The sequence below is a fragment of the Mytilus galloprovincialis genome, chromosome 4, assembly GCF_965363235.1.
Source record: "Mytilus galloprovincialis chromosome 4, xbMytGall1.hap1.1, whole genome shotgun sequence".
In the NCBI taxonomy this organism is placed as follows: Eukaryota; Metazoa; Mollusca; class Bivalvia; order Mytilida; family Mytilidae; genus Mytilus; species Mytilus galloprovincialis.
The window spans coordinates 17,552,699-17,566,217 of NC_134841.1; the positions used below are offsets into that span (position 1 = coordinate 17,552,699).

General features: G+C 31.0%; 1 protein-coding gene across 3 annotated transcripts in view; it reads right to left on the reverse strand.

Annotated features, from left to right (window-relative positions):
• The window catches only part of LOC143071521 (slit homolog 2 protein-like), a 79,490-nt gene that overhangs the window by 21,989 nt on the left and 43,982 nt on the right, over window positions 1-13,519 (reverse strand). For 2 of the 3 annotated variants that reach the window (XM_076245877.1, XM_076245875.1), the window contains 12 exons: window positions 12,431-12,594; window positions 11,937-12,078; window positions 10,651-10,722; window positions 5,831-5,902; window positions 5,463-5,534; window positions 4,904-4,975; window positions 4,440-4,511; window positions 3,451-3,614; window positions 2,689-2,839; window positions 2,347-2,424; window positions 1,588-1,659; window positions 885-956 (listed from right to left, as the gene is read on the reverse strand). In XM_076245877.1, coding sequence (XP_076101992.1) covers window positions 885-956; window positions 1,588-1,659; window positions 2,347-2,424; window positions 2,689-2,839; window positions 3,451-3,614; window positions 4,440-4,511; window positions 4,904-4,975; window positions 5,463-5,534; window positions 5,831-5,902; window positions 10,651-10,722; window positions 11,937-12,078; window positions 12,431-12,594 — 1,203 coding nt within the window. The remainder of the gene's footprint in view (window positions 1-884; window positions 957-1,587; window positions 1,660-2,346; window positions 2,425-2,688; window positions 2,840-3,450; window positions 3,615-4,439; window positions 4,512-4,903; window positions 4,976-5,462; window positions 5,535-5,830; window positions 5,903-10,650; window positions 10,723-11,936; window positions 12,079-12,430; window positions 12,595-13,519) is intronic. The other variant, XM_076245876.1, reaches the window with a different exon arrangement.

The window sequence follows — 13,519 nt, forward strand, 5'->3', positions numbered from 1 at the left end:
ACATGTACACCTTACAATCATTCCATACAACAAATATAGTAGACCTATTGCATAAAGTATGAGAAAAACAGACCAAAACACAAAAACTTAACTATAACCACTGAACCATGAAAATGAGGTCAAGGTCAGATGACACCTGCCAGTTGGACATGTACACCTTCCAGTCCTTCCATACACCAAATATACTAGCCCTATTGCTTATAGTATCTGAGATATGGACTTGACCACCAAAACTTAACCTTGTTCACTGATCCATGAAATGAGGTCGAGGTCAAGTGAAAACTGTCTGACGGGCATTAGGACCTTGCAAGGTACGCACATACTAAATATAGTTATCCTATTACTTATAATAAGAGAGAATTCAACGTTACAAAAATTCTGAACTTTTTTTTCAAGTGGTCACTGAACCATGAAAATGAGGTCAAGGACATTGGACATGTGACTGACGGAAACTTCGTATCATGAGGCATCTATATACAAAATATGAAGCATCCAGGTCTTCCACCTTCTAAAATATAAAGCTTTTAAGAAGTGAGCTAACACCGCCGCCGCCACCGCCGCCGGATCACTATCCCTATGTCGAGCTTTCTGCAACAAAAGTTGCAGGCTCGACAATAAACAATGCAACTGAGTGTGCTGTCTGATATAATTTCCAAAGTCCTCAAAATGAATGGAACTCGGCCTGTTTATATTGCATTTGGTGTAAATATTAAAGTTATGTCAATTAAGATGCTTTAAAATATGATGACAATATTGAACATACTCCTCCCAAGATAAAACAAATATTTTTTCAGAATACTGTTTTATTTGTTGGATTTGAGGTAGCCATTTGGTTTGTTTAATGTTGATTAATACATAATATTATAATGAGAACTATAACTTACATGGTATGTACTGATCTTAATCCATACAGCATCTTCATCGAAAGTTTACTCAGTTTGTTGTCTGCTAGATTTCTGGTAAAATAAAAGATTTAATTAAATGATAAAAACTGGAAATTCAAAACAGGCATGAAGAAGTAGACATTGGGTACACATTAATGGGACAGAAAAACAACAACACAATAATAAACAAATGACATCTTTGATGTTTTTATATTATGACCAAACATGTGACATAATAAATATATTTTCATTTTTGAAGGCTGTATGGTATACCTAATTTTGATAACTTCCACATCATTTTAACTCTGGTGGATAGTTGTCTCATTGGCAATCATACCACATCTCATAAAACTTTTAATTTGAAATGCAAGACATTAAGACTATTATTAATCATATACTTTGAACAAATTTTCTAGATAAAGCAACAGATTTTACATTAAACAGCATCCTAAAACCTGTACAGAACAGCCCTTCATAGAATTAACTGCCTCCTAAAACTTGTTGAACTCAAAGTATGATAGTTTGTCTAAATATATTTTACATCATCCTATGAATTGTATGCTGGACACACAATGAGCTACTTCTAACTGATCGATGATATTTTTTAATGTCATATTTTAGCTAAAATTATTGCTTTAAAGATGTTAACATCTATGATTTAGGTCCTCCCTGTCTCGTATTCTATATATTGTTTTATACTTACATTTCTAATAGTTTATTGGCCCCATCAAAAGCCATATCATGTATAGAATCTATCAGATTATTACTGAAATCTCTGAAGGAAAAAAAGCTAACTGATCAGAAATCTAATGTACAGAAATAAAACTACAGATTTATGTACAAATTACCCAGTTATATATCATCAATCAGGTCTGATTAGATATAACTACATGTTTAAAAATACTAAAAACTTTATTTTCATGTTTTTAAATAAATGGTAAAAAAAGGTGTATATTTTTTCCCCTCACTTAATGATTGCCTGTCATTATAGACATTAACTTTTTTGACAGTGACAAGATATAATGCACATTGTATAGTTGTATCACACACTTAGTAATGTTAAAGATCACCAATATCTTAACATAAATCTACGTCTTTTTACTCCAGAGGCCAAAACAAGTGCACAAGATTCTTAAATCCAGTACAATTGTTGATGTTGATTTGTTTTATTTTATCTAAAAGTCACACACGTTTTTGTCAATAACTAAGTAGAATTCTGAATGTGTGATTAGTTTCTGTAAAATTTTAGATATAGCATTGATAAGAACAAATATAATCATTAATATTTTATTGCAAAACAGACAATATTTTTTCACCAAGCAAAACAGATTTCTTTTAGCTCAAAAAAGATAGATTTAGGAAAAAAAACATTTATCAATTGAGATCAGCTTTTTTCTATTCTATGGTCAAAATTACTGTTCTTGGCAATAAACCTTAGATAAATATTCCATCTTATACTTACATGGATCGTAAGCCATCTAGCAGGGTCAACATTTCAGAGAGTGAATCTATTCTTGTTAGCTTGTTCTTGTTCAACTTCCTGTTAACAAAGAAAGGATATTTGTATACTTTCACAAGTGTTATTTAAATTACATGTTAATAGTGAGATGGGCAGTTGTGGTTTCCAGTCCAACTAGAAATTAGAAAGTTTTAGAGGCTTAATTTGACACAAAACTTCCTGCAATATTTTTTAATCTGGTTTTGTGCTATAAGGCAGATAATTTTAATGTTACATCTTTGTTTTTAATGTCACTATCTTATCCATTTATATTATGTTCCACATTTTGCTGCAAAGCTTACTTACAATGATGTAGTGTAAGTGGGGATGCCTTTGGGTATAGCTGTAAGTCCTCGTCCAGAACAGTCCACTACAGTACCAAGACACACACAGGAGTCAGGACAGGCCATGTCTACCATACAATTCCCAGCATTCTCTGTTCTATGATTTTCTGCACCTACAATTATTAACATATTTTCAAAAATATAACTGTAAATTTGAATGATAAATGTATAAAGTAAAATCTTTTGAAAATGTAAATAAGGGTTATATCCAGCAAGTAGATAAGTTGCAAAAGATTCAAATGTAAAAAAAATAAAATTTCACAGTATAAATACATATCCTGCAAAATCAAGCATTTGGTACAAAGTCTACTTATCATGTACAGCATTCTACTTTTTAAGATTAATATTTCTGACTGAAGGTCATCATTGCCAAGCAGGAACAATTCATAATTACAGTTATTGAAGCCGTAAAGTTAATAATTCATTTTCTATTTAACATCCAATGATCTGAATCAATTCTAAGAATAAAACATCTAAAAATAACTAAAAGTACAGTAACATATATCAAATAAATGAATGAGAGATGCCAATGTTATTCAGTACCAATGAAAGGATTCACATAAAACTTTTCACAAATCATGCAATTGCAATGCAAAATTCTCAAATATGGGGCCCAATTTGAAAAATGGTAAAAACACAAAAAAAATGAAATTTTATGTGTTCATTTTGGGAATGGTTATGGCAAAAGACATTTACATTTAAACAGGGTCAACTTAAAACAAACCTTTACATTTAAACTTGCTGACTTTAGCTGTAGCTATTTTCTTTCTCTCCATCCTACGAGGACTTTCACATCGAGCACCACTGGTCTCTATGGGATTCTTGATCAGGTACTCCACAAGCCATCCGAGGTTACAGTCACAGATAAACGGGTTTCTTCCAAGGTGCCTAGAGTATAAAAAATTATCTCGAGGATTCAAATTCCCACATAACATCACAATTGTGGTGTCCCAATAGCAAAATCATAAATCTTCATAAATCTGAATGACCTACTTTTGAGTATTTATCTTGGTAATGATTTTTTGTTATGACTGGCAAATATAACAATTTCTGGTTCCTTTGCAGAAACTTGGGTCAATTTATTGTTAAATCATTTGAATATAGCTGATATTTTAACCTATCACATTTTTAAATAGTTCTTTATTGAACCTATCACATTTTTAAATAGTTCTTTATTGAAGTTTTATTCAACTGGCCTGTTGTATGAAAATTGGACGACATATGAAGGAATTATTGTATAACAAAGATGGACGACATATGAAGGAATTATTGTATAACAAATATTCTTCTCTTTCTCTTGTTGTAAAAACAATTTTTATGTGTTTCACAGATTTTAGATTTTAAAATGTCCTCTATATCTCATAGTACCAATACATCTACCATGATAATTATTTTTACCATAAGGTATATTAGACAATTTCACTGTAGTTGTGATGTAATTTTTCAACTTCTTTTGAATCTGTATTTAGATTGTTTAAAATTATTGTGTCGTTCTAAAAGGGACAAATGAATCAGACACAAGTTGTTTTTATTATTTTTTTTTTATGTCCGTTCCAAAAGCTTCTGGACGTAGCTGTCTTGACCTGTGATTGTACTGTTCTATATAACGGCTATATTACTTTTAATTAATCGGTTATTGTGAAATGCAATTCAGTGTAACCTGTGTTATCCAACACACTGGGGGAACAGTCACTTGTCACTTTATATACTTACAGTGTCTGTATATTCTGTAGAGGTACAAAGGTTCCATTGCCAAGTGATTGAATCTGATTATCATATAATGATCTAAAAAAAAATTTAAAAGTCAAATAAAATATTCCTTTATTCCTTTCAAAGATGACAACAAATCAGCTCTTAATGGGAAATTAACTTTATATACCGGTATATTTTTTGTGTCGTTACGTATGCAAAATTTCATGTTCTGCATATATTTCATCTCATCTTTTTAAGACCTCTAGCTTTGCTTTGTTGTTATATAGGAACATCAAATATCATCTTTAATAATTTAAGACAAAATGTGAGTTGTTAGCTTTCTTGATGTTTAATAAGTTGACATGAAGCAAAAACAGTTTCCAATACAGCCTAAAGATCAGACAAAATCAATTGTCTTACAACAGAAAATATATACATTGTTATTAATATACGTCTGATACCCAGATATGAAAGATAAAACTCACAGAAGATTAAGATTATACAGGTCTTTGAAAGCATCCTTCCTTATACACTTGATCTTGTTGGCATTTAATAATCTACAAATAGAAACATGCTATTACTGCAAAAACTTAATACAATGGATTTCTGCAATACATGTTAACAAGTATGACTTTTCTAAAGCAGTACTGATTACTAGGTGATCAAATGTTTGAGATGAAATAAAGTCAGTCACTGGAATAGCTTGGTTAGAATATTCTTATTACACTTTTCTTGCAGCTTACTATTGACTTTTCACTTAACAGTTATCACCAGTTGAGCACTTTAAAAAGATGAATTTAAACTTTGAAACTTTGAAAAAAAAATGACCAAAAGGTATATACCGTTTAGTTTAAAGCCTTTTGTATAAGCAAAGTAGAACTTGTGTTAGTTTAGGTTTTTAACAGGCAGACATCTTGTATTGCAAGTGCATCTTAATTGTTGCAAAAATAATACTTAATGATTTAAGTGAAATATATATATTTTGAATTATTGAATGATGGTTACATTGAATACATAATATGGCCATTAGATATGTATACTTACAGTAACTGTAGTGATGAAAGACCATTAAATACACCATGTGGTAGGTCTACTATCTTGTTACCATAAAGTACTCTGAAATGAAATACAATATATTGATGGCTCTCATATAACACATCTTTTCTTTTTAAATGATAAATCAAAGAGATTTTACTATATAGAACACTCTCGTTATGGCAAACTGTAATTGTAAATAGTGTGACTGCACTTTTAGAAGACCTGCACTCAAATTATCATAAATTTTGAGTTTATTGGAGAGCATTCTTGATCACTTTTCTAACATTGCTTTTTACTTTACAGAACTATGACTTAAACCTACATTTAAATAAAGCTTTCGAAATATATTGTGGTAGCTTATTCTTTAAACTTACAAAGAATTGAGAAATAGCTGTCCAGCAAAAGCATCAGAATCAATCTTGGATATTTGGTTGTTGCTGAGATCACTGAAAAATAAAGATAACATAATTTTAATATCAGTTTTACAAACTTAAAATAGATTCTTTCTAACTTTTAGATATGTTTTAACATATTTCATTATTTTGAGAGTTGGGTGTTGATAGAAGATCTTTGGTGTTTCTGTAAAATGTTTCACTGATTTAGAACTGAACACCTGCCCATTGTTGAACACTATATGTTGGCCTCTGGATGTCTGTAAGTTATTTTTGTTTATGGGTTGCTGTCTCACTTAGACAAGTGCCAACCTTCTAAGGTAAGCTCAATATAGCCCTAAATCTTCAGACAAGTGTCATCCTAACAAAGCAAGCTCTATATTGCCCAAATACTTAGACAAGTGTCAAATTATAAGGTAAGTTCTATATTGCATGCAATCTCAAACAAGTGCAAAGCTTATAAGGCAATCTCTATATTGCCCAAAATCACAGACAAGTGTCAACCTTCTAAGGCATGTTCTATACTGGCCTAAATCTTAGGCAAGTGCCAATTTTATATTGCAAGCTCGATATCATCACACATCTTAGAAAAGTGTCAACCTTATAAGGTAAGCTCTATATTGGCCTAAATATTAGACAAGTTGGTTCGCCAACCTTCTAAAACAAGCTCTATATTACCTCAAGTTTAAAACAAGTGCAAATGAATGCAACAGAAAGAACTTAATATCTGACATCTAATTCTAAGTACAATGTATAGTCAGAAAATACAAGGAGACAAGGTCAACCACTGATAAGATTTCTTACTTGATACTGGCATATTCCCTAAATTAAATTGAGGTCTAATTTAAGGTTTTGTGCTAACAATAATACCACAAAACCAAGTATAATGACAATTCCTCTCAAAAAAGAAAACTAATTTAGATAATATTCTTTTATGTTAATTTACATCTTACTGACATGTAAAAGATCACTTAGAATTGACCTTTCTAGTGTAGCAGAAATTGAGAATTGTATAAAATGAGAAGTTGTCATACAAATATTACATAATGGATGTACAGGAAAAGGATATCATTTGTCAATAATAAGACAAGATTGTTATCTTAATTACTTCAAATCTGCTCAAATCTGCATTTAAATGAAAAATTCTCCAGGTTCCTAATTCAGTAGTAAAATGGTCAAATTTTACCATAACTCAATTCCTTTTTTAATTCCCACACAAGAACACATTATTGGGTCAATATTGGGAGGACCAGACAGAGTTCAGTAACTGTAACAGACTTAAAACAATTATGTGTCCATTGTACAATTATGCCCTACTGCATTATAATTTTCTATATTCATTTGGTCTGAGAAATTAGGGTCAAAACTTTTATTTGACATTAAAATCAGAAAGATCATATCATAAGGAACATGTGTACTAAGTTTCAAGTTGATTGAACTTCAACTTCATCAAAAACTACTTTGTCCAACAACTTGAACCTGAAGTGGGACAAACAGACAAACTGAAGACAAATTAACACACAGACTGAAAACATAATACCCATAAATGTGGCCTTAAAAAAATTGAGATCAATATATACTTTTGTAACTATAAAACATCATTGTTATATACACATAAATTATTATTTTAAAGTGAATGTTTGTTCTATGAAATATATATGATGGCCATGTGTTCATGTAATTTCTAAACGTGCAAAAGATTCAACACATCGCAAAACAGATGCCAAGTCATGAAGAACCACAAACTCTATCCTTTTTTTTCTCTGATGATTTTAACAACACCTTGTTAAAACAATAAACTAATTCATATGTCATAATAATTTGGTAAACATCATTTTTTTATCATTCCAACAACTCTTCAAAGAAGTTAATATGATTTACAGATTATTAGGAGAAATGTGTACAGCCTTCCATACATCAGTTTTACTAATAATAAATTGATGAATATTTTTATGACAGATCAGATGTTCTAATACAGGTGTAAACATCAACTACAGCATAGCAGGTGCTGTGATTTAAACCATGCATGAGATATGTTTTAGTGCAAGATATACAAGATTGGTCATGAAATGACCTGACTATATTTCTTGGGGGCTTTCACTCTTTCATTTTATGAACTCATTTTATTTGGCTTTTTAATTCCAGGGGAATCATACTCCCCCAATTCAATAATACATCAGATAGGTTCCTGTTGAGGAACAAATTGTATTTAAGTAGTATTTTTACTACGCTGGGATCGCCCAGGAGCAATTAGGTTAATTCCTGGGGATCGGGATCGCCCCAGGAATTAGGTTCATTCCTGTCAAGGAACATATAGGTTCATTCCTGGGGCTTGCCCCAGGAACTAGGTTCATTCCTGGGGATCAGCCCAGGAAATAGGTTCATTCCTGCCGAGGAACAAATAGGTTTACTTCTGGGGATCACCCCAGGAACATTTTTTACTAATCGTTTATTTTTATTTTTCTCATATTTTGATTAGTTTGAAATATTTATTTCAAATTCTTTTGAATGAGTAGCCCCAAGAAAGCCAATAATGTATTATATTGTTAGTCATCCAATGTAGAAAGATACGTACTGTTATGTTACAGTTTATTTTAATATTATGTGTAGATTTAGTATGTTTTGATATTTTAATAATAAAACATTAATCTTAAATTGTGTTGTGTATAAATGGTTGGATGTTGGGTTCCTCATAAAAATTAATAATGATCCAACAACTGAACTTGACTTTTTTCAGTTTAATAAGGCATAGATTTCAATAGTTTTAAAACCTAAAAAGTTCCCAGCATCCTAGCACTGTTCTGTTAAGTCAGAGAACCAATAAAGCTGCATGTTTACAGGTATGTATTGTCGTACTTGATAATATTATTATCTGATAAGGAATCTGCTATAAATAAAGATTTCTGGTGAAATTTTGTTATGCCACCAGCATAGCATAATCTGCCGACACAGAGTGATGTCTTTCCTATGTTGGAACAAATATTCTCCATAGAAATGAGATATACAGTTGCTAATCAAACAAGATGACATAATATTAGTCAAACTGACCTAATCACAAATATTAACATGTAAACTATGCATTAGGTTCAAAGTAGATAGACATGATAGAGGAGCAGGACCTAATAATATACACCAATGCTAATACAGATGCATATTGAATACATTTTTCATGTACTTTACAAGTCTAGTTTGAGGACAGTCTTTTGCATGAATCAGAAGTCCAATATATCACCTGTGTACTATCTAATCCACAGGTGCACCCTGAATAAACACCCATCTGACAAAACATGATTTGTACTGTCTCCTCCACAGGTGCACCCTGAATAAACACCCATCTGACAAAATATGATTCCTATAGACCTGGTAAATCATTTCTATGATGGAACCATTGCTGGGGAATCAGTTATGAGATTGGGACATAGCATGAAAAGTAGTTAACACTCATCAGGAAACCTCATTACATATCTCCAGGAAATCTCATTACCTATCTCATGGGTGTCAACATGGTAGACATTAATCATCATATCAAGCATACTTTAAAAATATGCTGTTCTAAAGACTTTTGAAATTTAGAACTCTTGCAGTGACTGAACCAGGACTTGTGGTAATATTTTCTTAAGACTTTTGAAATTTATACTGTAGGTTAAGGAGTGACTGACCCAGGACAGGGGAGTATTTTCCGATGCAAAAATGTCCTGTTGCCCTTTAAACAGAGATTTTACAAATCAAATATATCATAAGTTCTGGATTGTTCATGAAGATTTTTAACAAAAAGGCTAGATTATCAATCAGTTCTACCTTTTATGTTACTGTCTAGTGAATCTTTGGAATTTCAAAAAGACTTTGGCTTTCAGAAAAACAGGAGCATTTTTCAATATCAACATAACAAATTTTCTTTCTGACATTGTTTGATGTTTGACAACAAACATATTAAAATAAGAAGATGTGGTATGATTGCCAATGAGACAACTGCATTTCAATCTTGGAGATTATATATACAATACATACATTGAATTCTTATAGGTAATCCCTTACATTATTTAATGAATAAATTAATGATTCAAAGTGTAACCTTTCAAGAGTAAATTAACATAGAGTAAAACCATACAAGAATTTTATTTCATATAATTCCATAAATATGTCTTAGATCAAATTTAAGACTAGTTATTGTATCACATTAACGGAAATATTGTGTTTTCAATTATTTCTAATTGTTTACATTTTCTAAAGAATTAATGTAAATGCTGAATTTAATGCAAATAAACATTTCTGACGGTATAAATCATGTAATTTCATTTGTATGTTACATATTACATGCTGTTAACACCATTCTAATATTTCTAATGGCTTATAAAACTTATATTATATAATGATCAGAGCTATTCAAAATCTTTATCATATTACTTTAAAATATGAAATTACAACAAATTTTGAATGCATCAAACTATCACATTAGACTATCACATCAAACTATCACATTAGAGATACATATCTAATACAAACCACAAAGATGCACAAAAATGTAACAAATTTCAGTTGAAATATTTTATTTTACGAGTTTTCAGGATGAAATTTTCTATGAAAACAGAGAAATAGAATTGCAACAAAGGAGAGGGATACAACAAATCTCTTCAATTATTATTGTTGAAGGCCATACAGTGACCTAAAGTTGATAATTTCTGTGTCATTTGGTCTCTTGTGGAGAGTTGTCTCATTGGTGATCATACCACATCTTCTTCTTTTAGCCCTAGAAATCACTATTGAAAATAAAATTTTTAGTTTGTATATTTGTAGATACATACATTCTTCTGAGTCTCTTCATATCACTGAAAGCTCCTGACGGGATATGGACTATATGGTTCTGTTCCATACGTCTGAAAATATAGGAATTCATATACTGTTAAGGTATTTACATGTGAGATACTAATTGGCAGCATAGATTCAGGTGCATTTAGTTTTCAAGTTTTATTATGTGAATCATCATTAATTTATTTTTTTAACTAAGGACACATTACTTATTCTTGAAAGGTCCTGCATAAACAAGGACAACCTGAAAACCAATACGCTCACAGTTTCCTGATCTCTGTGAGAACGAAACCTACACCTGAATTATTCTTTTCCTACTTTTATGAATGGTATGGTATTTTTCTAACACTTCTAGTTATAACACATATATTAGCATATCACTAAATGCATTTTATACAAATTAATCACATGACAATATCCTGAACTTTATAATTGCTACCAAGATAAATACATGTTTTTTAGATGTCATAGTTATATTCATACTCATTTTACTATAATTACATATGTTAAACCACATGTTCCAAATGCATGTTGTCTTTCACAATAAATATTTACACAGTAGCATGTCAGTTTATCTTCTCTGAGGTAGGTAATACATGATAGTGATGCACTTTTTACCTAGGATTACACCAAGAAAAACAGCAGCTTTTTGTCGTGGTGTTAGACCTGATATTACGGTTTATTTTGTGTTAATTGTAGGGTTCTTTTTGTCACCTTTATAACTGTGTCTCAAATTATAGGTGTGGGAATGTTACAGAAGATTTTCTTACAATAGTTGAATGGACTAGATCAGTTTTTCCCAGTGGGTCATTCACTGGTGGGTTTAGAATAAATTAACAAGTCAGTAAGCTAGAGAAACATCTGACTTGATAGTATTGAGAAACATCTGACTTTATAGTATTGAGAAACATCTGACTTTATAGTATTATTGATGTGTTACCGTTAGTTTGGAATTTTATATTTATATTAGTAAAGGTTGAGTGAAATGCAAGGTAGAAAGATGTTTAACTGAAATCTACACAATTGTGAATTAAATTATATTTTTTCCCTAAAGACATGAATGTACAAGAAGAACAACATTTAAATTAATCCCATTTATATTCTTTCGAAATCAAGCATAAAGAAATAAATTGCTGTGAGTTAGTTGGTTTTTTTCTTCATCCAGGTGCAAATAGTTCATGTATTTTCGGGACAAGAGCTTTTAGTATAATAGAAAATAATTATATATCTGATATTCATACCATTTAGGAATGATGTTGAAATTCAAAACGACAAAACTCACATTTCGATGGTGTCTTCTGGTAGATTGGTAGGGATTGCTGTCAGTCCCAAATCTCTACAGTCGACCACACCCTCCATACATCTACATTTACTAGGACAACGGGCCTCTACTCCACATTTTGGTGCTTTGTAACTGTCCATGCCTAAAATACAATTATAGAATATTTGTTTGACAATTTATCAATATCAAGATGTTGTCTGAACTTTCAAAACTCTTTCTGTTCATTGTTGTTGTTGGGTAGCTGTGTCATTGACACATACCCCACCTCAGCCTCTATTCACTTTAATAGTAGTTGGGACTTTATACCTTTAATAATAATTATAAGTCCACAAATTATGACAGCTGTCAATACTAAATTTCAACCATTAGTGAAAAGATTCTGCATGAAGCTGCTTTTTCCATCAAATTTATTTTTGTCTAGTAAGCTTACAGCTACAATCTGAATAGAGGTCAATGCACTGTATGACCTCTGTTTGACCTCAGAATTGTCTTACCTTGACATTTGAACTGTGACTCTGGAATATCTACCATCTCTATGGACTGGAGTCGTGATGGTGAATCACATTCAGTATAGAGACCAAGGCCTCGATGTGACCTCAGATATCTTGGCAACCATAATAAATGACAATCACACATGAAGTTATTGTTGATCAATCGTCTGAAAAAAATGAAAGTAATCTTTAGAATGCTTAGATACATTTATTGCAACCATGCAGAAAGAACAGAATTTGCCTTTCAACTTAAACATATTCATCAAAATCTTGGTACATTGTATATATAATAACTAGGAAACACATTCCAAATACCATCAACACAACTCTGGGTTCTATGAAGCTAAGTATGTTTGTGTTTTTGATTCACAATATTTTTATTTTTTCCCCTTATAAGACAGTTATAAAGCATGTGCAATATTTCACACATATTTTGGCTAAAATGAAAACTGCAGATATCAGTCAACCAACAAAATTAGGTCTCTTACAGTTTCTAGGTTGTACTTGTTTTAAATTTGTTTTCAAATTCGTAACCATACAATGAAATTTGAAATACTGTTGAGCTGGGAAAAATAGACAAAATGTACTATATCAATAGTCTGTGTGCCTACACCTGAGACATTAAATGTCAGAAAGTCAACATTCAAAGTAAAAATTTAATGTTTATACATTCATTAATAGCTTAAACAACTTTAGTTAGAAACATTTAATATGGAAAAAAATCTTCGCAACATGTCAATCAAGAAAGTAAACCATATCTAATGTGTTATTTACCTAGCTGTACCCAGTTAAGACTGACGCTTAAATTATAGTGATGACATCATTACCATTCTCAATATCATTTCATTTAAACTGATTTACACACACAATAAATGTACATAAAACAGATATTTACTAAAGTGGGCTAAATATTTTCTTGAATTAGCTGAAAAATGTATTGTCTATCAGGAATATGACAGTTGTTATTTATTCGTTTGATGTGTTTGAGCTTTTGATTTTGCGATTTGATTATGGACTTTTTGTTTTCAATTTTCCTAGGAGTTCAGTATTTTTGTGATTTTACTTTTTATATCTATAAAGATAAATGCATTT